The 26,175-nt window shown below is 37.7% G+C and overlaps 2 protein-coding genes and 1 pseudogene across 12 annotated transcripts in view; 1 reads left to right on the top strand and 2 right to left on the bottom strand.

The window, feature by feature from the left end:
* IVNS1AB (influenza virus NS1A binding protein) overlaps positions 1 to 11,461 on the top strand; it is a 20,684-nt gene extending 9,223 nt beyond the window's left edge. The window contains exons 6-15 of the mRNA XM_011746389.2: positions 315 to 488; positions 796 to 921; positions 2,296 to 2,403; positions 6,251 to 6,380; positions 6,619 to 6,843; positions 7,279 to 7,400; positions 7,494 to 7,620; positions 7,704 to 7,835; positions 7,958 to 8,131; positions 9,572 to 11,461. Coding sequence (XP_011744691.1) covers positions 315 to 488; positions 796 to 921; positions 2,296 to 2,403; positions 6,251 to 6,380; positions 6,619 to 6,843; positions 7,279 to 7,400; positions 7,494 to 7,620; positions 7,704 to 7,835; positions 7,958 to 8,131; positions 9,572 to 9,825 — 1,572 coding nt within the window. The 3' untranslated portion in view covers positions 9,826 to 11,461. The remainder of the gene's footprint in view (positions 1 to 314; positions 489 to 795; positions 922 to 2,295; positions 2,404 to 6,250; positions 6,381 to 6,618; positions 6,844 to 7,278; positions 7,401 to 7,493; positions 7,621 to 7,703; positions 7,836 to 7,957; positions 8,132 to 9,571) is intronic.
* Positions 207 to 26,175, bottom strand: part of LOC105484591 (SWT1 RNA endoribonuclease homolog) — a 141,174-nt gene continuing 115,205 nt past the window's right edge. For 5 of the 11 annotated variants that reach the window (XM_011746374.3, XM_011746375.2, XM_011746376.3 and 2 more), the window contains one exon: positions 10,511 to 17,124. In XM_011746374.3, coding sequence (XP_011744676.2) covers positions 16,995 to 17,124 — 130 coding nt within the window. In that variant the 3' untranslated portion in view covers positions 10,511 to 16,994. Of the gene's footprint in view, positions 8,464 to 10,510; positions 17,125 to 26,175 lie in introns of those variants that run through there. The other 6 variants (XR_011611989.1, XR_011611988.1, XR_011611996.1 and 3 more) reach the window with 6 other exon arrangements.
* Positions 17,001 to 26,175, bottom strand: LOC105484588 (26S proteasome non-ATPase regulatory subunit 7 pseudogene; annotated as a pseudogene).

The raw sequence follows: 26,175 nt of genomic DNA, 5'->3' as shown, positions 1-26,175 counted from the left end.
TCTCCTGTAGAGCCCAGTTCAGATACTGTTTCATGAAGCCTCACCACATTATTCTACTTGAAAATACTTATGTGAACTGACATAGCATTTCAATTTGTTGCATCTCTCCTTAAACTAAAACTTAAATATCTGTATAGCATAATTTGATGTTTATCATTTGTATACATGTTATTACCACTATTACATTTGTTGTATTAAGACAGTGATTTTTGCTTCATCTTTGTATCTTCATATAGTGTTTACCACACTGAACATTAAATATTTGTTGAATAAAAGATATGTAAGTGTTGGCACTCATATATTTCTTTTCCAAGGTTTGTGGTGATTATTTACTATCAAGAATGGATGTTACCAGCTGCATCTCTTACCGAAATTTTGCAAGTTGTATGGGAGACTCCCGTTTGTTGAATAAAGTTGATGCTTATATTCAGGAGCATTTGTTACAAATTTCGGAAGAGGAGGAGTTTCTTAAGCTTCCAAGGCTAAAGGTAAGGAGTGAACTCTATAAACAGATGTATACTATCTAGTTCCAGGCATGGAATCTTGGTCTGTGTTTCAAGCAAGTGAGTAGTGACTATGAAATGGTACATTGAAATTATACTGTTGTTCTTATCAGCGTAATGAGTTTCTACCTACCAGTTTGTTTACTTTGTTTTTGATTACTGGTTCCTTACAAATTAGAGTAAATGTATGGAATGAATTGTGCATCTGTGACAACTTTATTATGAAATTGGGAATTAAGCTGAGAACTAGAAGCCCAACACTGATCCATGTCATTGTTTTTTCCAATTCTAGTTGGAGGTAATGCTTGAAGATAATGTTTGCTTGCCCAGCAATGGCAAATTGTATACAAAGGTAATCAACTGGGTGCAGCGTAGCATCTGGGAGAATGGAGACAGTCTGGAAGAGCTGATGGAAGAGGTTAGTTTTAAAGTAAATGGGATTCAACCACTTTTAAAAATTATTTTGCTATAACATGAAGGATTCCCTTTCACTTTTATTTTATAACCATGACCCTAAAGAATTTAAATTTTGCTATAGGTACCCCTAAGCTGAGAAACAGGGGGGGTGTCCAGGTGAGCTGAATGAACTGTTCAGTTTGGTCTTCTGCTTTTCTTTTTTTATTTCTTTGCTTATTATGTGCTGTTAACTTTCTTTAAAGTAGCTTGTAATTTGCTTTAGAAATGGGAAGTGGTACTGAAATTTTCTGTAGATTCTTAATTTTTCTTCACAGGTTTTTGCTTTAAATTTGACAAGTAGGTAAAAGCTTCTAATGGTTGTTCCTCCCCATTGATTTATCTCCCCATAGGTTTATTAACAAAACTAGGATACCCAAGACTGAAGAAACAAGAAGAAACCTCAAGTGTATTGACACGTAAAGAAGCAGCAGTCCTGCCCCAGTTCTCCTAAGAAAAATCCGCTGTGGGCAGAGAACGATGATGATTTAATGGTGTTTACTCCTTTACAGGATTCTTGTCTTTAAAGCTGTGTGTTTTTCAATGGTGTTGTTCATACATATAGTCACTCACTTAACTTGGGCTACTTTTTAAAAAAATACACAAGATAAACAAAATTGATGGAGAAATGGTGGGAATTGAAAACACGCAGGTGGAGCAGTGGAGTAACCTTGAGTTTCTCTCTCCACTTAAACATTTCAGAGTTCCTTTGAGAGCTTACCAAATCTGTAAGGCCTGCAGAAACACTGTCATCATTATGTTCTAAAAGGGCTAACAGATTATCTTTAAATTCTATGATTCCCACTTGAAAGTCAGATGCATTTGCTATATATTTGCATCTGTCAATGGAGATAACTCTACAGCTTGCTTGAAATTTTGCATTTGTTTTTTCTTTGTTTTTCTTGACATTGCTTACAGGAAGGAAATATGTTTATGCAAACCAGACCACTTATCTGCAAAGGTGTAAACTATATTCAGTATTTTATTGTAAATATGTATATTATTTAAGAGTATATATTGTACTAGTGCTTTTTTTCTTACTGTTATATGATAGAAGCTATGAAAAAAATGAAGATTTCTTTCAAGCCAATCAAGCCAACGACTCTTCAGCCAGTATTGAAAGATTTTGTATTTGATTTTGGTTTTTTGTTTTTGTTTTTTTTTAAATTTTTACCACCATGACATGTATTTTTCTTTACCTCCGGATCCTGCCAGAGTAATATGTCAAGAAGTTCAAGAAGCACACTGGAGGTTACCTTGAGGCGTTTGTGTAATCTGCATACTAGTGGAGTAGCCATGGTGACCGTAGCCACATGGGTGTTCTGTTGCTGTTTTGCAGGTTCAAACCTTGTACTACTCAGCTGATCACAAGCTGCTTGATGGGAACCTACTAGATGGACAGGCTGAGGTGTTTGGCAGTGATGATGACCACATTCAGTTTGTGCAGGTACACATTGCACAGTCTGAGGTAACCTCAGGTTAAAATTTGACTAGAGAATTTGATAGCATACTTAAATTTTCCTTTAATAAAGGAAAGTAGACCAATTTCATTGGTATAACTGGACAGAAACATTTTTGGGAGAAAACAAGCATATCTTAGAGTTAGTATTTTTGCCACATGAAAAGATATTAACGAATTAGGAAACCCTATTGAAATTTTTTCCTCATAAAGCAGGAATTACAAATAGTAAAGACCAATAAGATGGAACAATATAGAAATTATTTGGGAAGATTATGAAAAGTAGTTGTTTGTGGCAGGCATGACTGATAAACTCAGTTTTTTTAAAAAAGGGGCAGGGGGACTTAAATTGTTGATGGCTATGAAAGAAATTTTGGATGTTACCTTAACTACTGAGCTGTCTCACTGGAAATTAGAAATGGTATAGGTAATGGACTATACAATGTAGTAAGTTTAAAAGTGGTTGATCATATGTTACAACCTGATCTAGATGTTTCTTAACCAAAATGAATTAAAATATAGTAGAGTTCCACTGTGCCGATTGAGTTACTTTGCATTTTATAAAATCCAATTTCATTTCTCCCCTACGGGTAAACACATAATTATTCAGACACATTATCAACAATTACTAGAGAACAAACTTCTCAGGTCTAAACTTTTTAAGTTTATGGACAAATACAGAAAAGTACACAAGTCATAATTGCCACACAGTGAACCTACCAGTGTAAAAACTACCCAAATCAAGAAGAGAAGGTTTCTAGCATCCTGGCAGCCTTTCTCTTGCCTCTTTTTATTTGGCCTTTAGCTCAAATTATGTTTTTGAGGGACAAGCTATAAAGTAGTTGACTCAACCCAGACTGAGGAATGCTTTTCTTTAAAAATCAGAGGGTAAGTGGTAGACTTAGTAGTAGCCTATATGGTTACAAATTATCAGGTGTTAGCTCTCTGGTGTCCTGTGGCAATAGTGGGTGAATATCTTTATTTTCTAAAAGTTTTGGAATTTGAATTAGTTGAGAACTTAGTTTGTACATTTTGAATATATTGAGGATATTTTCCCCCTTAACTCTAAACATTTCGAGTTAACATTTTAAAAGTATGTTTTCAACATGCAGAGAGGTTGAGTGCCCAATAAATGGCAGGCCATAGTTCGGTATGGCAACACAAAAATGTGTCTAAGAGACAGTTTCTGCTTGTAGGACCTTCTAAGAGTGGGGAAAACAATACAGGCTTATAAGGGGTAGCTATGAAAGGCCTAAAGGGGAGGACACAATGAGACAGGAGAGAAGCCAGGGATATTTCACACAAGAGGTAACTTTTGAGCAGTCTTAGGATTTAGAGGAGTCTGCATAGCAGATAAAGGGAGAAGTGTTAGATAGCAAAGAGTATCGAATGGGGCTTATACTTTATCCTATAGGCAGTGGGAAGCCTTAGGTAAGACTACAGTGATATGAAAGTTATGCATTCACAACTTTAGTAATAGTGAAAAACTGGGGAACAGTCTAACTATTAGGTGGCAGTCTCTGGGCTGGGATATTCCAACTGATTTCTGGTTTTTTATTTTCTCAAATTGTTGCCTTGGACCCTTCCTGTTTTTATAACCAGATGCAGAAGATCAATAAAAGTTTGAGCCCAGTTTATAGACTATTGCCAGTAGTAGTTCAGGTTTTAAAAAAATGATGAGGGCTTAATCTAGGGGTATGAAGGAGAAAGGATGGATTTTTTATGTATGTCTATAAGTAGACATTTATATTAACAAAGGTTGACTTAGCAGGCCTTAGTGATTGCTAGCAAGATGAGGGAAAAGGAAGAATTTGAGAGTAAGTGGGATTCTGACATGTGTGACTCATTAGAATGTGATGCCATGAATAGAGATCATGAATTGAAGAGGATGAGAGGGACACATGTTAGACTTCAAGAAAAGAAAAAGAACATTGAGAAGAAGCCATTAGAAAAGTTACAGGACAATAAGAATCTAATCATGTTGTAAAAGCTACCTAAGGTAGGAGAAGAAAATTTGAAGGACAACTAAACTGTACACTGTCAAATCCTCTGGGAGGTCATGTAAAATAAGGTTTAGGGATATATCCTTTACATATAAAGGATTTAACCAGCATTTCTATATTATGTTTGTTATTAGGCATTGTTATGAAGCATTGCTATAGGGCCTTTCTCTTCCACAGTCATTTTCTCTTAATTATAGTTTGTATATTAGAACAGTTTTCTTACCCCAATACAGCCTCAATGTAAGCATCATCCATTTGTGATATTTGGATCCCTTCTTCCCATAGGTTGGGATGAGGTTTTATGTACTTTGTAATTCATAATAATAGATAAGGTTAGATAAGTCTAACCTTATTTTTTATTCTTAATATTCATAGTATAAAAGTGATATGAACAGATGCATTCACAACTTTAGTAACAGTGAAAAACTGGAAAACAGCCTGTCATAGTGTAAATCTGTTTCATACTATGACGTAACTTGTCATAGTATAAAAAGGGTGGGGTTTATCTTCATAAGTCCTAGTCTTTCTTTTAGCTGTATTGCCTTGGGCAATGCGTATCTTCTTGAGTTTCAGTATTTTTATCTATAAAATGGGTAGATAATATCACCCTCACTGGACTAAAAAAGATGATGTAAATAAAGTATCTAGTAATACCTAGGTACATAATAAACATCTAAGTGGAATTTAATGATAACCATTGATGATATATTCCCTGCCTTTTCTCAGAATAGCCTATGTATGTTGTAACCACACTCAGGCCTAACTTTTGATATAGCTTTTTCTTATAGCTTCAAGTAGCTACCAAAATATTTTTCTCTATTACTTGTTATGTGGCTTTTTGCTTCCACTAGCAACAGAAATTTCCATTAGAAATTTTACCTATCCTTGTGGTCTGGCCGTCTGGACCAGCACAAGTGGGATGAGCAAACTAGGCCAGGAGCTGAAGGTGCTACCTGTTCATTTGGCAGTTCCTCTCAGAGTAGTCTTTACTCTTCCAATTCCAAAAGATCATATCCTTTGGAAGTGGCAAAGGCTAAAGTAATTGGAAGGAAACCATCATGGAAAACTCATACATGAGAACACATGTGTAAAGTAGTTCTCTTACAATTATTTGGATATTGGCAGCTTTGTTCATTTCTCCCTCTTTAGTGTTCCTGTATATTCTACTTTTGTGAATATTTGGTTGTTTTTAGTAATGTTTCATTTCTGATTACTGTTTCTTGTGTTTTGATGTAATTTTGTCTAGAAAACCACTCTATAATACCTAAAGAAATATTCTTTTAAGTGTTTCTTGTAATTGCCACTTTTTTCCTGTAAAGTACTTTCAGAGAAACCGGATGAATCTATGTCTGCTTACGTTTTGCTGGCATTGTATGAAGGATACCTGTACATATGATTTAGTTAGGTTTGACAGTTTCATGAAAATAGTGGGTTAAATGTATTCTCTGTTAATTCATACTATTTTAAATTTACAACATTCTTTTAGAAGATTCTATACTTAATATAAAAATCTGTGAGCTTATATCAATTATAGATTGGTTTTTTTCTTTCTTCTATTGAGGTCTTGATTTGCAACATGTTTTTCAAATTGTTAAAATTGAGCTTTTTCTTACCTAGGGTAATTGTTTAGGTGTAGTTGTCTCATCATTAAGTGGAGGTGGAAGTATGCCAGTAATTTGTGTCATTTGGAAAGTGCTGGCTTGAGTTAAAGTTAGTGTCCTATAAATGTCATATAGGTGAAGGATACTCAGTGTTGTGGAATAGCTCAGGAACAAAGGTACATCAGATGTGGTCTTTGGCTAGGTTTCTGTAGCTACCTTTTGATTTTGCAGAAAAAGCCACCACGTGAGAATGGCCATAAGCAGATAAGTAGCAGTTCAACTGGATGTCTCTCTTCTCCAAATGCTACAGTACAAAGCCCTAAGCATGAGTGGAAAATCGTTGCTTCAGAAAAGACTTCAAGTAAGTATATGGCACTTGCCAGTTGTTTTCAGCTTACCTATGTTTAAGAAGGAGTGTTGCCAATTTAATACCTTTTAAATTGACTACTCGAGGAAAAAACTCAGAAGCAATTAAATTTGGAAAATGAGAGCAGATTGTTCCAGTCTGGGATGTGGAGACTGTGGAGTCCAATTCAGGATCATAGACACCAACCAAAAGTAATAATTACATCTTAAACCTGGAATTCTTGTGCTTACAGATAACACTTACTTGTGCCTGGCTGTGCTGGATGGTATATTCTGTGTCATTTTTCTTCATGGGAGAAATAGCCCACAGAGCTCACCAACAAGTACTCCAAAACTAAGTAAGAGTTTAAGCTTTGAGATGCAACAAGATGAGCTAATCGAAAAGCCCATGTCTCCTATGCAGTACGCACGATCTGGTCTAGGAACAGCAGAGATGAATGGCAAACTCATAGCTGCAGGTAAGAACAGAAGGATGAGTGACATAAAAGAAGCAGTCAACTGGCTAAGCATGTAGATGGGCATTTTTGTAACATGCAGACTTTCAAAAGAGGGTTTAATATGCCATCTTTCATGGCAATCCAATAAGACAGGGAAATAACAATACTATTGAATATGGCTAACCTTCAGTTCAATGTCTGTCTCTAATTTAAAAAAAAATTATGTCGTGGCTAAATTTTTCTAATTTTCAAGCCAAGACTTAAGCAGTTTACTTATACTGATAATGTTATTTTTTTAGCTATTACAAGCACTTAAGTTAAAAGATCAACTAAGGCATCCCTAAAAAGTTTTAATACTTTTTCTCATTGTGCAGATTTCTTAAACTTACAGGACTAGAAACCATGGCCCAGTTTAATACTTTAAACATAAGTCTATATGGTTTTATTTTTTACCAGGTGGCTATAACAGAGAGGAATGTCTTCGAACAGTCGAATGCTATGACCCACATACAGATCATTGGTCCTTTCTTGCTCCCATGAGAACACCAAGAGCCCGATTTCAAATGGCTGTACTTATGGTAAGCACATCATGTTCCAGGAGCAACCTATATTTAGCTTTTTCCTCATAACTTCAGGATATTGGAAATTCTCATCTCTCACTTTTGGCATAGGGCCAGCTCTATGTGGTAGGTGGATCAAATGGCCACTCAGATGACCTGAGTTGTGGAGAGATGTATGATTCAAACATAGATGACTGGATTCCTGTTCCAGAATTGAGAACTAACCGTTGTAATGCAGGTAATAATTTTCTCCTGAGATATCCAGTATTTAAATATGATAAATAAATTATCAATATATAACTTTATTTTATACTTACATAGGAGTGTGTGCTCTGGATGGAAAATTATACATCGTTGGTGGCTCTGATCCATATGGTCAAAAAGGACTGAAAAATTGTGATGTATTTGATCCTGTAACAAAGTTGTGGACGAGCTGTGCTCCTCTTAACATTCGTAAGTTGATTTTTTTCCTTTTTTCATTTTTTTTTTTAAAGACCTTTAAATTAACAGTATGTGTAGTACACACTTAAAGTCTGGGAGATGTAGCAATAATCTTGACTTGACTTTTCTTGTAGGGAGACACCAGTCTGCAGTCTGTGAACTTGGTGGTTATTTGTACATAATCGGAGGTGCAGAATCTTGGAATTGTCTGAACACAGTAGAACGATACAATCCTGAAAATAACACCTGGACTTTAATTGCACCCATGAATGTGGCTAGACGAGGAGCTGGAGTGGCTGTTCTTAATGGTGAGTGTTGAGATTTGGAGAAGTGAAGAGTAGATAGTGGCAAGACTTTGTTCTAAAACTCTGAGAGAAAAGGTCAATGATAACTATAGTTGTACAGTTAAGAATTCAGAAGCAGTCATCTCTGGTGATGCAATGGAGATTAGGGTGATTTGTCCTTTAGAAATACATTTGCTAATCAAAGACTTATAATACTTCATATATAACTTAATTTGCCAGTCTTTTGATGGGTGCACTGAGTGAATTTCCAAGTCATTTTCTTCTATAAAACATATCCATAATGCATCATCTTGGATTTTGAGTTTCCCAGAGAACCAGAATTTAAAGAATCTGATCTGCAAAACAAAGTAAATGCAAATCCGTAGTCTTTTCCAACTGTCTACTCCATACCTAATTGGAAATATAACCTTTAGACTATTTTAACAAGTTTCCAAAGTATTAAACTTTTTAAATGTAGACATAGCTTTCTTTCCACATCCATTTTATTGACTTTTATTTAATGTCTAAGTATATAACCATAATTTAAAAGTTAGCATTGTTTTTGGTACCAGGATGAATTTTAGTAGGCTTACTACGGCTCAACTGGTGAAAGCTTAAGGGTAGACACGGCCTATTGGCCTAGAGCCTTGTCAGTGTGGTTTACAGATACATAGAATGCAAGCTGGTTAAGTGATGGTCAAATGAAAAAATAATGAATTTGAGAATCAGTAATAAAATTTTTTCTAAGCTACAGAGTATTTATTGCTAACATTTTATCTATTTGAAAATAGTCATAACTCTGTTTCCAGGAGAAATTTCTGTACCACAATCATTTTATTTTGTTTTTTAATTGAGACATAGTCTCACTGTGTTGCCCAGGCTGGTCTTGAACCCCTGGGCTCATGCAGTCCTCCCACCTTGGGCTCCCATAGTATTGGGATTATAGGCATGAGCCACCGCACCTGGCCCCAAAATCATTTTATACAGTTGGAAAGCCCTAAAATATTTTTCTGCTTTCCTATAATCTCTTCTGAGTCTTAATTCTGTACATTGGGCTGATACAAAGTCCAGTGCACAGAACTATTCTGGTTTGCTACTTAGTAGCTGCATCTGTAGGATAATTGACCAGCTTCTTCCTGCTTCTTTTCTTCTTTGAAATAATAGTAGTAACTACCACAGAGTTTTTGTGAAAATTGTACTTTATTTAGATGCTGCTACTGCTTCCTCTCCCTTCCCCTTTTAAGTTGCCTAAGTTCCATATGGGAATGGTTTTTTTATTGATTTGATTCCCAGCTCTTAGAGAGTATTTGCCATATTAGTAGCATTTAATAAATTCTTTTTGACAGAATGAACAGGCATTTCTATTTTAAAAACCACTGATTTTTAAGCAAAAGACAGATTTAGGGGAGTTTTACCTTATTATACTTTAGTCTCTGGATTTACCCCATGTCATTTCTCTTTTAGGAAAACTGTTTGTATGTGGTGGCTTTGATGGTTCTCATGCCATCAGTTGTGTGGAAATGTATGATCCAACTAGAAATGAGTGGAAGATGATGGGAAATATGACTTCACCAAGGAGCAATGCTGGGATTGCAACTGTAGGGAACACCATTTATGCAGTGGGAGGATTCGATGGCAATGAATTTCTGAATACGGTGGAAGTCTACAACCTTGAGTCAAATGAATGGAGCCCCTATACAAAGATTTTCCAGTTTTAACAAATTTAAGACCCTCTCAAACTAACAGGCTTAGTGATGTAATTGTGTTTAGTAGAGGTACACTTGTGAATAAGGAGGGTGGGTGGGTATAGATGTTGCTAACAGCAACACAAAGCTTTTGCATATTGCATATTATTAAACATGCTGTACATACTTTTTGTGTTTATTTAGAAAGGAATGCAAAGATGAAGGTCTGTTTTGTGTATTTTTAAGACTTTGGTTATTTTACTTTTTGGAAAAGAATAAACCGAGAATTGATTGGGCACATCATTTCAAGAAGTCCCCTCTCCTCCACATTTGTTTTGCCAATTTGCACATTAAATGACTCTTCCCTCAAATGTGTATTATGGGGTAAGAGGGATAGGGTTTAAAGATGTAGACAGTTGGGTTTTTTAAGGGCCCTTTTTCAATAACTGGAACACTCTATAACAAAGGATACTTATTTAAATAGATGACATTGACTATTTTTGTTTTTATTAAAAGGAAGCTGACATGCCTACCAATATTTAATCTTTTATGATTGCCTTTTTATAACTTTTTATATTCTCAGCAGAGTGCTTTACCTATTGAAGTAAAATGTGGCAGGTTGGAGTTATTGAAGCAGAGTGGCAGTCTTCAAGTTTGCAGAGTAGGGGTCTTTTAAACTCTCTGAGTGCAAACTTCAGAGCTCTTGCCTCAGCTGCAGTTTTTTTCCTTCAAGAATGCAGTACTAACATTTATTTGAGTGGAGTTACTGAACAGTAACATAGGTGTGATTTTTGGTATTTGAAACACTGGTTTTAAATATTTTGACTTGTTGAGGGTTTTATATAGCAAGACATATAGCAGTAAAAAATAGTGTTTTATCTTCTATATAATCCCTGTTTTTATTATTAACAATCCTAAATAGCAGCCCTCAATTGTGAAAAAAAATTATTTTAAACTACATTAGGTTGTGAATGCAGGTTTTATCAGAACTATGTTTTTGTTCAGTTTATCTGTTCTTATGGATAAATATTGGTTGGGATGACTTGGTCTGTAATGTGTAGTGCTACACACCTAACTTATGGTGCCAAAATAGCATGTCCTAATGCTTGCTGCTGATGCAAACACATTAAAGGTACTTTGCAGGAAATCCTTGCACCATGGGATTAATATCCAATTGCTGCTTGTACACTCATTCATTACTAAAAGTTTTGAGAAATTTTTTTCCAGTAATGAGGTTAAGAAATTTGGGGAAAATAACTCACCCGGCATCTTACATCTGAAATAAGGAATGATTGATATAAGGTTTTTTTTTCTCACAAGATGAGGCACACAGGAACCTAATGGGCCAACTGGGATGAGATGACTATTCAGTGATGACTATTCTGAGATGACTATTCAGTGGCTAACTTGGGTTAGGAAGAAAATAATTAGGTATTTTCTCCAAATGTTCACTGGTACTCTGCCACTTTATTTCTCTCATCTGTTACACAAAGAACCACCAGGAAAGGAAATCAGTTTGGTTGGTAACTCTGTAATTCCTAACACTGGTTTGGTTCTGGACTAAAACTACATTGACAGATTGAATTTGCCTAATATGATGACTGTTTTTAATATGGATCTGTATGTGTTCTATTCAGCACAAGGAAATAAAATTTTAGTTGAGGATTCAGCCTAAAATCCTTGAGATCACTTCTCATTTCATAAGTGACATGCTTAATGCAAATAATATATGCAAATACTTTGGGTCAAAGTTTTCCTGCATTACCTTGGATGCCAAAGAGGTAGTTTGGTGGCCAAAAAGTATCTTTTTTAAGAAGCTGTTGTAGCCAGTCTTCATGAAGATGAGAAGTTTCCGTAAATGAAAAAAAGAAAAAACAGTACTCAATGGCCATTTGTTACTGTTAATCCGTATCTAAAAGGTACATACTTTCTTCAGAGAGGCAGAAAATGGCATAGCCTCAGCACAATTAAAAAAAACCTTTTTTAACCAGTAGGAATTTTTTAATCGTTTCAAAATAATATTGGTAATACCACACTTCTGGTCGATTTTAATAAAACACTCGAAATCTCCTAAAAAGGTAGCAAAACTATAAAATATCTAAAATTAACCAAATATTATTGGTTATACTTAGGCATGGATCTTTTATTATGAACTTTAAATGTAGGGTTCTGATTTTTGGCTTCTAGTGTGTCATGTACTTTACCACTGCTCAGCGTGTTTTCAAATTCCCAATAGTCATATTTTAGGGAAAATCCAGGATTTGGGTATGTGATATATCACTAGAATCCTTGCTTAATTAACAAATTAGGTATGTACCCTATTACCTCTCCTGACCTCAGAATTCTTAAAATTGAAGAAGGCAAAGGAGGAGCCCCAGTAGGACATTTCTGTAACTGCAGAGTTGCCTTCAGAGGAGTGAATATGATTCACACAAAACTCAGTTGCTGTCGTAATTTAGACGCAGCTGCTTTTTGTTGCAAGGATCTGAAGAGTCAGCAAGTGAGACATAAAATACAAGGTTAATTAGGTGTAAGGGAGAAAGAAAAACACTCATATATGAATCCTTAAATCCTTGGTAAGGCTGAGCTACAAATTTGGTCCTGTAAACAGGTTTTATTAAGTTAAATCAGTGTCTCTAGGTTAAAAAGGAGTAATTGCTATGAATTGCAGATATCCTTCATAATAAAACCGCAAGTTTCTCAAGAGTATTAATGACACTTTGAACAACAAGTAGAGTTTATAAAGAGGAACATACAAACTCATGTGAATGTCCTGGGTTCTTCAACCTATGAGCACCAATAATCTTGGCCAATAAAATACTCAACTTTATTAATAGCTCCACACCTTACTGGGGATTGAACAAAGGTGAGAAGCAAAACTCAAGCATTATGCTGGATCTGTGTGTAATGCCTTTAACAGAGGCATATATGAATAGAGGCTACACATTTGCTCAGGATGACCAAAGGGAATAACATAATTTTAACCAGAAAAAAAGACACACAGAAAGACCTAACTTGGAGTAATGAAACTACTGAGATGAACTGAAATATCCAGCAAGGTAATAAGATGAGATCTGTTAAAACAATTTTTAAATGGGTAAAATATTTGAAAACACTTTGCAAAAGAAGTGGATGCCACTAAGAACACAGAAAGATACTATCATAAATCAGTCATTAAGAAAATGTAAATTAAAACCAAAATGGCATACACCTACTGAAACTGAATATACCAAATTCTGCTTAGGTTGCAGAGCAACTTAAACTCTCGTACATTGCTGGAGGAACTGCAAAGGTGCACAGGCAGTTTAAAAAACGATCTATCCACTTTCTAATCTGTGACAAAGCAATCCCATTCATATTACCCAAGTGAAGGAAAATATTCACACAAACCTGTATGTGAAGATAGCAGCCTTATAAACACCAAAAACTGAATTCAATGAAGTAGCCTTCCACCTGGTGAATGAATAAATTTGTACATCCATGGCAATGCAATACTTCTTGAGAATAAAAGAATGAACTACTGATATATGGGTAAGTCTCAGGCATCATACCAAATGAAAAGCCAGACTCAAAAGCCTCCACTAGCTGGGCGTGGTGGCGTGTACCTGTAATCCCAGCTACTCAGGAGGCTGAGGTGAGACGATTGCCTGAGTCCAGGAGTTCAAGGCTGTAGTATGCTATGATATCTGTGAACAGCCACTGCACTCAAGCCTTGGGCAACATAGCAAGACCCTGTCTCTTAAAAAAACAGTCCCCATTTATATAGCATTCAGGAATGGAAAAACTACAGGGATGGCAAACACATCAATGGCCTCCTGAGACGGGGATGGGAGTTAATTACAAAGGGAAATGAGGGAATATTTAGGGGTGGTGTGACTTTAGTATCTTGACTTGATGATTACATGTTTGACAGAACTCACAGAACTCTACACTTACGAAGGAAAAAAAGTTTTGTTTTTCTAGCTTAACCAAAGTGGTACTAAACCTTTAAAATATCAAGCTTAGAAGAAGGGCTTAGAACATGTCCATATTTTACCTCATTAGAAATAAAGAACAGGATGTTGAAAATGGTTTGTGCTTTAAGATTGAACCAAGCTAGTAGCTCAGATCTGGGTGTCCACCACCTCACCTTCCAGGTTTATAATTGGTAATTCTGCTCAAGAATCTGTCCTCAGGGTTTTCAACATCCAGAATTAATTTGAGACAAACTACACCTAGTTCATAAACAAAGCTAGATCAGAATTAAGAAGGATTCATGTCACAGGCCAAAACTCATCTACAAACCCTCAGGGGGGCCAATTCTTGCTTTTAACAACAGCCAAAGATATTAAAGAATTCCATGAATATAGAGATGGATTTTTTAAAATACAAGTATATATAATTAATACTAAAACCCTCAGGAAAGCCAATACCTCGAGGTACTCTGGCTCCAGAAGAATCCATTTCGGTGGGGCATATTCCAAGATCTAAAAGAGGTATATCTGTTTGACTTTACTGAGTGGCTTTTCACCTGACAGACCAGACAAACTTAGAAGCTTTCAAGTCGAACTTTGGTAGGCAAAGGTAAAGTATGTCTTTTTTTTAAAGTAGGTGAGCCTGCAGGTCAATTTGTCAAAAATATTAACTAACCACAACTATGAGACACTAGACACAGTGTAGTTCCTGCCTTCATGGAGCTCAGTTCTATTCACTGGAGTGAGTTTTATTAGCAAAATACCCAATAAATAGGAGTGTGACTGGCCTGTCCAATCTCGAAGTCAGAAAAGGGCCATGGATAGTATCACATCCTGAGAGGCTGGATGTAGTCATCACCCTTTGAGGAAAGAGGGAAATTCATCCCAACCTGTCATACTAGCTAAGGGAGCAAAAAGTCAAGAATATGAACAATGTGACCTAGGATCTGAAAGCTGACCAAGACACCATCTAAATAAACCTGGATTGACAATGAAAGGACTTTTGCTCTCCCTTAAAATGATGTTCAAAGTATCAAGGACATAGAGCTTCAGATCTGTCCACCTGGTCTTTCATGTGATAGTCAAAGATCCACAATATGAAAGTGGGATTAACCCATCTGTGAAGTTCTAATCTGTGCGGTCACAATTGACCATTGCAGGTCTTAACAAGAGGACCCTGTGGGCACACAACAGACTTCAATTCTTTAGCCAGCTGTTCCTTGGCTCAGAATATGGAGAGAGCTGGAGACCCTCCAAACCAGAGGATGTTCCCTGGTCTTCCCAGGAGAGAAATGAACTATCTTTTGTAAAAGTAAGTTTCAAAGGCCAAGTGTGGTGGCTCATGCCTGTAATCCCAGCACTTTGGGAGGCGAAGGTAGGTAGATAACTTGAGGTCAGGAGTTCGAGACCAGCTTGGCAAACACGGTGAGATCCCATGTCTACTAAAAATACAGAAAAAATTAGCCAGGCATAATGGCGCACGCCTGTAATCCCAGCTACTTGGGAAGCTGAGGTATGAGAATTGCTTGAACCCGAGAGGCAGAGGTTGCAGTGAGCCGAGATCGAGCCACTACACTCCAGCCTGGGTGACAGAGTGAGACTCTGCCTCAAAAAAAAAAAAAAAAAAAAAAAAAAGTAAGTTGCAAACCATTAATGTAAAGGAACTCTCAACCCCGGCATTACATGATTAGGACAACAAATAGAAAAGTAATAAAGTTTAAGATCATGAAAAAAAAACAAGACCTGACATTTCAAATGGAAGAAATAAAAGCTAAAACAAACATTTTAAAACAAATGATGTTAAATAAAAAAGACTAGAAAATTAAAAAGGGACACCTTCACATCTCAATAACATTGAAAAAGTTTTTAAATAAAGACTGAAATAGACATAAGGGTAAATATGTGATAGGACTGAAAAGAAATTTTATGGAAAGGATTAACTATATCAAAGAGATAACAAAAAAAAAAAAAAAAAAGAGGAGGTACCAGAACAAGGAAAAACAAAAACCCATCAATAACAACTAGAAGTTGAGGGATAAAGGTTTGAAAAAAGTTCTTTTTGTGGGAGTGTGCAGGCAACAGATGAATGTATATTTGACTTCTCAGGAAAGAAAAGTAAAGGCAGAGAGCAGAGATGCCCTCTTAAAGTTTCTCCATTTGCCCAGAAGCTCATATCTCTGACGGCATTTGGAGCCCCCATCTGTGCAGCTGGTGGTGTGGTTTCCTAATCTGGCAAACCCAAAGCTTAACAGGTCCCACACCAACTAGTGAATATCCTGAACAAGTTCTCTTTTATTGGAGAGAGTCACTTTTATAATCACACCTTACATACATATCAAAAACAATTTGGAAGTAAAAAGCCAAATCTTACCAAAAATAAGTTATTTATTGCTTTAAAAAATAAACATTTATAATAGAATACCAAATTCGATTTAATCTAATGTGTTAACAAAAGCATAATATATTCCAGTAAACAAGGATTTCCAACTTATCCCATAACTAAAAAGTCAACTTAACAGTTGGTTTTAGCTAGAGGCAAACATCAGTCACTGCCACCAAATTCTATTACATAAATCTATTATGCTTCACATTTAAGGAGAAACTCAGCAGAGGGGTCACCCTGCTCTTCCCCACTAGAAATGCACTGAAAAGTGACAAGCCCACAGAAGGAAAGGCTGTATAAGGAAGTAGGAGCTTAAGTCAAATTTCTATTTCAATACCTTGAGGGAGGTGAAGGAGGGTGTTATTTTCACCAGGTCAACATGGATGACAGTTTGATCACAAAAAACGGCCCACAGTAAGATTTCATTTGTGGAATACAGTGAGCATGATCACGTCCTAATGATTTCTTAGGATTTGGCAGTGTCTCTGGTCACATGCCCATACCTAGGTTTGACAGAAATGCTAATACTGTACTCTGGGTCTTCCTCAGGTGCCACAGTGGCTCTTGCCCTAGGATGACTAAAAATACGTCTCTCCTTTCCTTAGAGATACTGGCTCACTATCAAGAGTAGAGGTAGGGAGGCATTGCGAACTCCAGAAGAGAGGAGTCTACGGAGTTTATTCCATAGTGGACACGTTAGGCTTCTTAGAGCTTCAACGAGATTGTCAGTAATAGGCGATCACCTTTTTGTACCTATGAAACTTCTTTAAATTCTCTTGGGTTTGGCCCAAAAGACTGACCAGATTGAAAACGACTCTGTTATTCTTAAGGACAAATGCAATTCCTTTAAAGTTACAAATCAGTACTTATATCCTATAGTTCAGCACGTCTTCACACCATCCCCTGTTTTTGGCCTCCATATAAACAGATGCATTGCACTGCTGCATGGTATATTCCATCTCAACCAGCTGGTGGCATCCAATGGTTAACTTTTCCCTAGGAGACAAAGAAATGTTAAATCATTGCAAGACAGCTAGTCAGAGAAATAAAAATTCTTTTTCATTTTCTTTTATTTTACATGTTTAATTGACAAAAGCTATATATTTATTATGTATAACATGATATTCTGAACTAGGTATATATTATGGAATGGCTCAATCAAGCTAAATAACATGCGTTATTCCACACACTTATTTTTGTTGTGAGGACGTGTAAAATCTACATTTTTAAAATTACTATTTAAAAAAAAACCCTTTTTTTTAGAGATGGAGTCTCAGCATCTTGCCCAGGCTGGTCTCCAACTCCTGGGCTCAAGTGATCCTCCCACCATGGCCTCCCAAAGTGCTAGGATTACATGTGTGAGTCACCATGCCCAGCCTTAATTATTATTTTTAAAAGCCGGGGTCTCACTCCTGTTGTCCAGGCTGGAGTACAGTGGTGCAATCACAGCTCACCATAGCCTCAACTTCCTAGGCTCAAGTGATCCTCTAACCTTAGCCTCCCAAGTAGCTGGGACCACTGGTACACACAACCACACCTAATTTTGTTTTGTTTTGTTTCTTTTGGTAGAGACAGGGTCTCACTATGTTGCCCTGGCTGGTCTCATTCCTGGGCTCAAGCAATTCTCCCACGTTGGCCTCCAAAAGTGTTGGGATTGCAGGCATAAGCCAGTGCATCTGAAAGTAGCCAAAGTCTACTTTCTTAGTGATTTTCAAAATACAATACATTGTCATCAACTAAAGTCACCATGTTGTACAACAGATCTCTGAACTTATTTCTCCTATCTAACTGAAATTTTGTGTCCTTTCACCACCATCTCCCCAAAGTCCCCCATCCTCCTAGCTCCTGGTAACCACCATTTTATTCTCTACTCATACTTTTTTAGATTCCACGTATCAGTGAGAACATGTGGGTATTTGTCTTTCTGTGCCTGGTTTATTTAACTTATGTCTTTTACGTTCATCCATGCTGTTCCAAATGACAGATTTTCTTCTTTTTTTTAGAGTGAATAGTATTCCACTGTGTATATATCCCACATTCTCTCTATCCATTCGTTCACTGATGGACATTTAGGTAGATTCCATATCTTGGCTATTGTGAATAGTGCCCCAGTGAACACTGGAGTGCAGATATCTTTTTGACATAATGACTTCATTTCCTTTGGATATATTAAAAATTCTATTCCAACTGTGTGGCTTACCCCTTGGATTAAAACATCTTAACATAAGCCCATTTCCTACTAAGAGAGGTCCTTCAGAGAGTAAGGTAGAACTAGATTGTTCAACCCAGCCCATTATATAAAAGGCTATGCTTAGGCATCCAGCTTTGCCTGTTGGTTGCAGGTCCACCACAGAAGAAGCCCTTATTCCTGAATTCTAGGAATCATACCAAGGTTGTCTTCCTGTTGGCTATGTAAGAATTTGTGCAACTAAGTGCTTTTATCTTCCCATGTTGTCTGTGCTAATAAATCATAATTAATGGTATTTTACCTCAAATATCAAAGAATGTATTTCAAATGCCAGTGTTAGTCCATTGTATTAAGAATTTTTATTTTTCTCTTATTTGGCTTGAGAGTAAAGTAGAGGCGGACTGGAGGATATTAAGAGGATGTACCTCCTGAAAGGAACAGATACTTGAGAGGGGTAAGGAAGTTGACAGAGTTTCGATTCTTAGAAAAGATTGCTGAGACAAGTTACCTAGCAGTTACCAAAGGAATGTTAGTAACCCTAAACCAAGGATGGGGAAGCAGAGAGTGCTTAATATGTACCATATCTACTTCACAATTTTACTTCAGGCAAAGCCAGCCAGGCTCTCGAAAGCTAACATGAGCCTACAAATTGTGGGATCCCAAACTGTAGGATACCAATCCATTATATCTAGCATCTAGAATTCAAAGTGTCAAAGAATTCAATCCCGTAAATAACTCTTTTCATCTACTGGGAGATGGTCTATATAAGTTCACAAAGAGCACCAAACATCTAGTATAGTATCTGGCATGTTAGGTATTCAAAATTGGCAGTCATTTTTATTGTAACAGTTAGACTGTCATTACTTGCTTGGCTTCTGAGATAGCTCTGCCACATTCATGGCGTTGGAGAGAACCACTAGCTACCTCTCCCACTGGCCCTCCCACATGACAGATCGCTTGATGGGGGGTACAAAGGAAGAAGAACTCGGGATGATCAGAACTCGGGACAGGACAAGAAGGAGTAGTGACACCACCAAAGTAAATAATAATAAAGTAAATGTACCATATATGGAATAATCTCACTTCTTGACAATATGTGGTTTCTCTGAGACCGATTAAAGCCTGACTTTTGGGTGGCTCGCATCTGTAATCCTAGCAACTCAGAAGGGTGAGGCAGGAGGATCACTGAAGACCAGGAGTTTGAGAGCAGCCTAAGCAATACAGTATGACCTGTTCCCTAAAAATAATAATAATAATTTAAATCTGACTTACGGCTTTGTGTAACCCTAATCTCATTTTCTACATTTAAAGCTTAAAAATAGTGCTATGGTGCTGCCAATTCTTCACAACTACTCAAAAAAATGATTTTGAAACACTCAAGAGATTCAAAATAGCAGAGATATAAATGTTTTCTTATAAACTTAAAAATGAAACAAACTAAAAGGATAGGCCCCTATTCCTGTCCTTATTTATTCCACATGTGAAAAAAATATCTTTCAGTAACTAGACTTTTGAATCTATTTCTGTATCTTATCTTTTTCTTCCCCTCACCCCTTGTAATTAAGAGGTGAGCTCTATTTCACTTATGATAGCATAAAAAGTAATAAAATACTTGGGAATCAATTTAATCAAAGAGGTATAAGACTTGTACACTGGCCAGATGCGGTGGCTCATGCCTGTAATCCCAGCACTTTGGGAGGCTGAGGAGGGCAGATCACAAGATCAGGAGTTCAAGACTGGCCTGGCCAACATGCTGAAACCCCGTCTCTACTAACAACATACAAAAATTAGTCGGGCCTGGTGGTGTGTGCCTGTAATCCGACCTACTCAGGAGGCTGAGGCAGGAAAATTGCTTGAACCCAGGAGGCAGAGGTTGCAGTGAGCCGAGATCGTGCCACTGTACTCCAGCCTGGGTGACAGAGTGAGACTGTCTCAAAAAAACAAAAAACACTGCTAAAAGAAATTAAAGAATATCTAAATAAGAGAAAAGGCATTCTATGTTAATGGACTGTAATATTTAGTAAGATGATAATACTCCCCAAACTGATCTACATTGTCAGTGCAATTTCTATCAAAATCCCAACAACCTTTTTTGTAGAAACAGAAAAGCTGATCCTAAAATTCAGATAGAATTGCAAGGCATCCCAAATAACAAAATCTTGAAAAAGGAAAATGTTAGAGGACTTAAAACACTTGTCAATTTCAAAACTCACTACAAAGGAACTGTTACCAAAATAGTTTGGTATGAGCAGATAGACAGACATTCAATGGATCAGAACTGAAAGTTCTGAAATAAACCCTCACATATATGGTCAACTGATTTTCATCAAGGATGCCAAGACCATCCAATGGAGAAAGAATGGTCTCTTCAACAATAATGCTACTAGGAAAACTTGATATCCACATGCATGTATATGGATGGATGAATGCATGAGTGAAGCTAGACCCCTTACCTTACATCATATACAAAATTAACTCAAAATGGATCAATGGCCTAAATGTAAGAGCTAAAACTATAAAAATGTTAGAAGAAAACATTGGGATAAACCTTCATAACCTTAGGTTTGGCAGTGAATTCTTAAGTAGTCTTAAAAGCACGGGCAATGCAAGAAAAAAATACACAAATAATCAAAATTTAAAACTTTTGTGCACCAAAGGATACTACCAAAAAGTGAAGACAACTTACAGAGTGGGAGAAAATATGTGCAAATTATGTATCTGATAAGGGTCTACTATCAAGAATATATAACATGTTGAGCTGCCAGGTGTTGATGTGGTTAATAAGGACAAGGCAAACTAAAAGTAACAATCAAGTCTTTATTCACTTCTTGCCACAGTATAAGCAAGGGGCAAAATGAGAGGTGCTAGTTCTCTAGTATTTCATTACTTCCCTAGGAAAGGGTCAGATAAATATGCGCTGCAGGGCTGTCGGGGTGGGGCACACTGTCGCACTGCTGAGAAGCCCTGAAGAAGGCTGCTTCCTCTCTGCATCTTTATGAACCCAGGGGCCCATGGGGAGGCAGAGGAGGAAGGGCTAGAAGTGGAAAAATACTGAGTCAGATCAGAGAGAAATACCTTAGTCAAAGCCTCTCAAAGGAAGCCTCAGTGGAGGCACCTGGGAAGTGCCTCAGCCAACTCCCCCATCTCCCCATAAGAAGGCCTCCAAACAGTCACCTGAGCTAGGAATGCAGCTGTGTGTGAGCGTGGCTGCAGGGAGTCTCAGTCACTGCCAGTAAGTACCTCCAGAAAATAGCATACACTGGCATGGAAAAAAAAAAAGAAACTTAACTGAGGAATGCAAGCCCATTTAAGCTATCAGGTCCAGAGAGGCACTGGAATGAAACAGCAGTCACATCACTCCACCTTGAGCTAAATAATTATCTCTTGAAGCCACTTGCTATGTGGGCTCTAGGCTAACTGACAAGAAAAAGCCATAACTGCCATATGCTGGACACCCTAACTCATACCCTCTAATTCAACAATGTATAGCCAACCACTGAACAATGATATCCCTGTCAACTACTGAGAATTCCTGTCAAATAACTTTGTATCAGCCCACTCCTTGTTCTCTTTGCCTTTAAAAATTTGCTCGTAACAAGAGCTGAGGGTACACTCCTCAAGGCAACTTTAACACATATCGGGGCAGCTGTCTTCACTTTGGCTCAAGTAAACTCTTTATTTTTTTGTGCCTCAACTCTTCCTTTTAGGCCAACATTTCCTTAGGTATGAAGAAAGCAGCTTCCCCCATTGAGTTTGTCAGATAAAGCCTTGTAATTGTCTATAGTGGGTTCAAACATCACATGTAAGATTTTGGCCTGGGGCCAAATTCCTCATAAAGAATTCTAATAACAGAAAGAAAACCAATCCACTAAAAATGAGCAAAGGGTTGGACAGACATTTCTCCAAAGAAGATATACAAATGGCCAAATAGCACATGAAAAGAAGTTCAGCCCCTTCCCTAATTAACATTAGAGAAATACAAATTGAAATCACAATGAGATACAATTTCATACTCATCAGGATGGCAATAACTAACCAAAACCAAAAAAACGGAAAATAACAAGTGTTGTCCAAGATGAAGAGAAACTGGAACTGTTGTATATTGTTAGTGGAAATGTAAAATAGTGTAGCTTCTGAGAATTCGAATCTCACCCAGGAATTCTACTCCTAGGTATATGACCCCTAAAATGGAAAAGAATTGTAAGAATTCCAATATTTATACACAAAGAGCAATATTATTTATAAGAGTCAAAAAGTGGAAAGAACCCAAATGTCCATCAAGAGATGAATGAACAAAATGTGGTGTGTATATGTGTGTGTGTGATGGAATCTTATTCAGCCACGAAAAGGAATGAAGTATTGATATATGCTAAAATGTGAATGAACCTCAAAAACATTATGCTAAGTGAAAAAAGAGAGATACAAAGGTCACATGTTATATGTTGGAGATGGGGTACATCTGATTGCCTGGTGTCAGAAGTGTGTTGTGATGAGTTTCAGAGCAAGAAAAACAGTTTGGTTTGGTATCCGTCTCATACAGTCAGGTACTTTGAGGCCGATGTCACAAACTAGTTTATCATCTCATAAAGTGAAAAAAAAAAAAAAAAAAACCTTAGAAACTTGCCTAACAAACATGTCAAAACACTTTATCAAGAACTTACAAGCCAGAAAAAAAGTGAATTAAATGCTGTACCTAATTTCTCATAAAGATAGAAGATATCACACAAGAGATCTGTTTGATAATCTCCTTAATTTACCATCTTGGATTTGAAGCAAACTTCTCAGGGTGAGCAGTGCTCAGACACTCCACTGGCAAGAGCAAAAGCTACTTCAAAGAGTCGAAAAACTGGAGAAGAGAAAACACCAGCTGAATTGCAGATAGAAGCACCAAGGTTCTGTATCTTATGGAATTCACTTTTCCTCAAAGCTGCTTTAATATAAAACCTTAATTCCTTGCTTTATTAGAACCCATCAAACAGGTTTATGTTCTTGAGCTACTTAATTATATCCATATGCCAGGAGGGTGGCACACCCAACTCCATGGGGACAGAGGCTCCTGTGTTTGGGACTTTCCTGAACCTCACTCTATGGATCTCCTCTTCATCTACCTGTTCAATTGTATCCTTTAACTTATCCTTCATAATAAATGGGTAAATGTAAGTAAAATGTTTCCCTGAGTGCTATGAGCCGCTCTAGCAAATTAATTGAACTGAAGAGGGAGTCATGGGAACCCCCAATTTATAGCCAGTTGGTCGACCTGGAGATTGTGGGGTTTCCTACTATACTCTCATATACTCCACTCAACAATTCTGACCCCAGGTGTGTGTGGGGTTTTCTCCACATGGCAACCAATTCTCCAGTGAGCACCAACTCGGTGTACTAGAATTCAATTCCATTTTGACACTATCTGGAGCCAGAGTCAACTCCCACAGGTTGCGGGCTCGTCAAACAAGACTGCCCCCCACTTCAGACAACAACTGCAAGTAACAGTGTCACCTATACTTCTGACCAACTGGCTTATAAATCAGGAGGTCCCACAACAACTCCCTCCTCAGATTCAGTTTGCTAGGACAGCTTACAGAACTCAGGGAAATATTTATGTTTTACTCATTTTTTGAATAAAATACTTGGTATTACCAAGTATATGTTGGAAGGGGCTGGAGCTTCCATGACTTCTCTGTGTGTGGCACCTCCCAAGCAACTCCACGAGTCCAACAACCTGGAAGCTCTCTGAACCTGGTAGCTCAGGAAGCTTTTTTTTTTTTTTTAACCAAACCATTTAATTTTCTTTGAAGGTAAACAAAATATAAAGCTGGATCCCAAGCCCTAAGAATGCCAGAACTACATGTAGATCCAAAATGTGGTGTGATTTTCTCAACAGAGTTCAAAAGGGTCAGAATTCAAAAGCGTTAAAAGGCAGAGAATGGGTGGAATTCATGCACTCCATTCAGGAATTTTGTAAATTACCAGAAATAGACCCCAAGAGTCTTTTAAGGTGGGGGAAAATTCAACTCTTGGTTTTACAGGTAAAGAATGAAGAGTACCAAAAATGTTATGTTGACTTCTCTTAATTTTTCTCACACAATCTGAAGCCAGAGCTGACTATTATATCCTCAACTCAACAGCAGTTGAAACTGCAGTATTAGGTACAAGATCAGTCCCTCTATCCATTTGCTTCCATGTAATGCCACAGCAAGGGTGGTCAGAAGCAGAGGGCTGTCAGTAGAACAGCTTTTCAAAAAGCACTAAAAGCAAGCAAGAACCTTCTAGGAGCACACTGATTTACTTTATAAGGTTAATTTACAAATTTTAAAAGCTACATTTTCACTTTTTCTCCTTTTTCTCTTCTTCCTTTATATCACTCTTTATGTTTTCCTTATCTTTATCTTTCTCTCTGTCATCTTTCTATCCTTTTTGCTCTCTCCTTTTCCTGTCCTTCTCTCTTCTCTGCATCCTGGTTGGCAATCTTGTTGTTGATAAGGCTGTGCAGGGCAGCCAAAAACAGATGAGCAAGGCCACGTACATCACCTCCATTTGGTTGTCGGTCTTCAGGTGAAAGGCCTTGACAAACTCATCAGGGCTGACATCTGGCAGCAGGCTGAAGACATCCTACAGCAGGTGGATGATCTGATGGTCTATGGGTAGCCTGCCTGTCACTACTTTTACCTGGTAGCTCCTGATATCCAGAAGCGTGGAGTTCAGTCCCTTCAAGCCATGCAGAGACTTGGTTTATAATCTGCTGGGAAAGAGTGCCCACGGTAGTGTCTTTGATGTCTCATAACAAGCGTTTGACTCTGACTTCCTCAGCTTCCTCTGCTCTGGTTTCACTGGTCACAAGCTCAAATGTTTTTATGGTTGTAGTTCTATCCACATGAACTTCTTCCACTGAAATATATGCTTCTGTTGGCAGGCTCAGGTCCTTGGGTTTCACATCAATAATGACCAAAACAAGAGTTAGGGCAGTATCATTTCATTACTTCACTGATGGCAATGGCATTCTTGTAAAGTTTATGGCCTGTGTGGTGCCACTCAAATATTCTTTCTCTGGCATTTACCTTCTTAAACATTCCATACATGTTTTCCAAATAATCTTGATCTAAAAATCAGACAGCATCATCTCTGTCATCTTCATAAAAAAGGACTTAGTCATTATCATAAAAAGGGACTGCAAAACTCTTGGACACATCAAGTATTTTCTTTTGCCATGACCCCAATAGCTTGCTTCTGGTTTCTAGCCTCGCCAAATCAGTTGAAGTGATCCACCACACTGAGCAGCAACAGGGGGTAGACCACCACCTTCTGCACCGCCAGCTCTGGCATCACAGCACACCCCATCCCTCAAGGCCTGGCTCCCTGCCACTCGCAAACACCGACAGCGGCAAGGACTCCTGCAGCTCCTCCAGTCCCAGCTTCTCCTATTCCAGTTTGGCAGCTGCTGCCACTTCAGGAATTTTCATGGAGGAGGCTCCATCCTATAGGCATGATGGATTTATTAACTCAACTTCGAGCCCCGCTCCCCTTCCCAGAGGATAGCGGGTAGAGCCGAATGTGTTAAGCTTCTAATCATGACTTGGTCCTTCTGGTGACCAGCCCCATCCAGGAGCCCACCAAGAGTTGCCTCATTAGAGCAAACAATGCACCTATCACTTAGGAAATTCCAAGAGATTTAGGAGCTCTGTGTCAGGAACCCAGGTTAAAGACCAAAGATTAGAACAAAAGATTCTCCCAGAAATCCTATCTATAAGGGTTTTAGGACCTCTGTCTCAGGAACCAGAGTCAGCGACTGTCATTAGTCCATTTTCATATGCTACAAAGAACTGCCCCAAACTGGGTAATTTATAAAGGAAAGAGTTTTAGCT

Source organism: Macaca nemestrina, chromosome 1, assembly GCF_043159975.1.
Source record: "Macaca nemestrina isolate mMacNem1 chromosome 1, mMacNem.hap1, whole genome shotgun sequence".
Classification (NCBI taxonomy): domain Eukaryota; kingdom Metazoa; phylum Chordata; class Mammalia; order Primates; family Cercopithecidae; genus Macaca; species Macaca nemestrina.
Note: the sequence above shows the minus strand (reverse complement) of the source record. Positions and strands in the feature narration are given on the sequence as shown.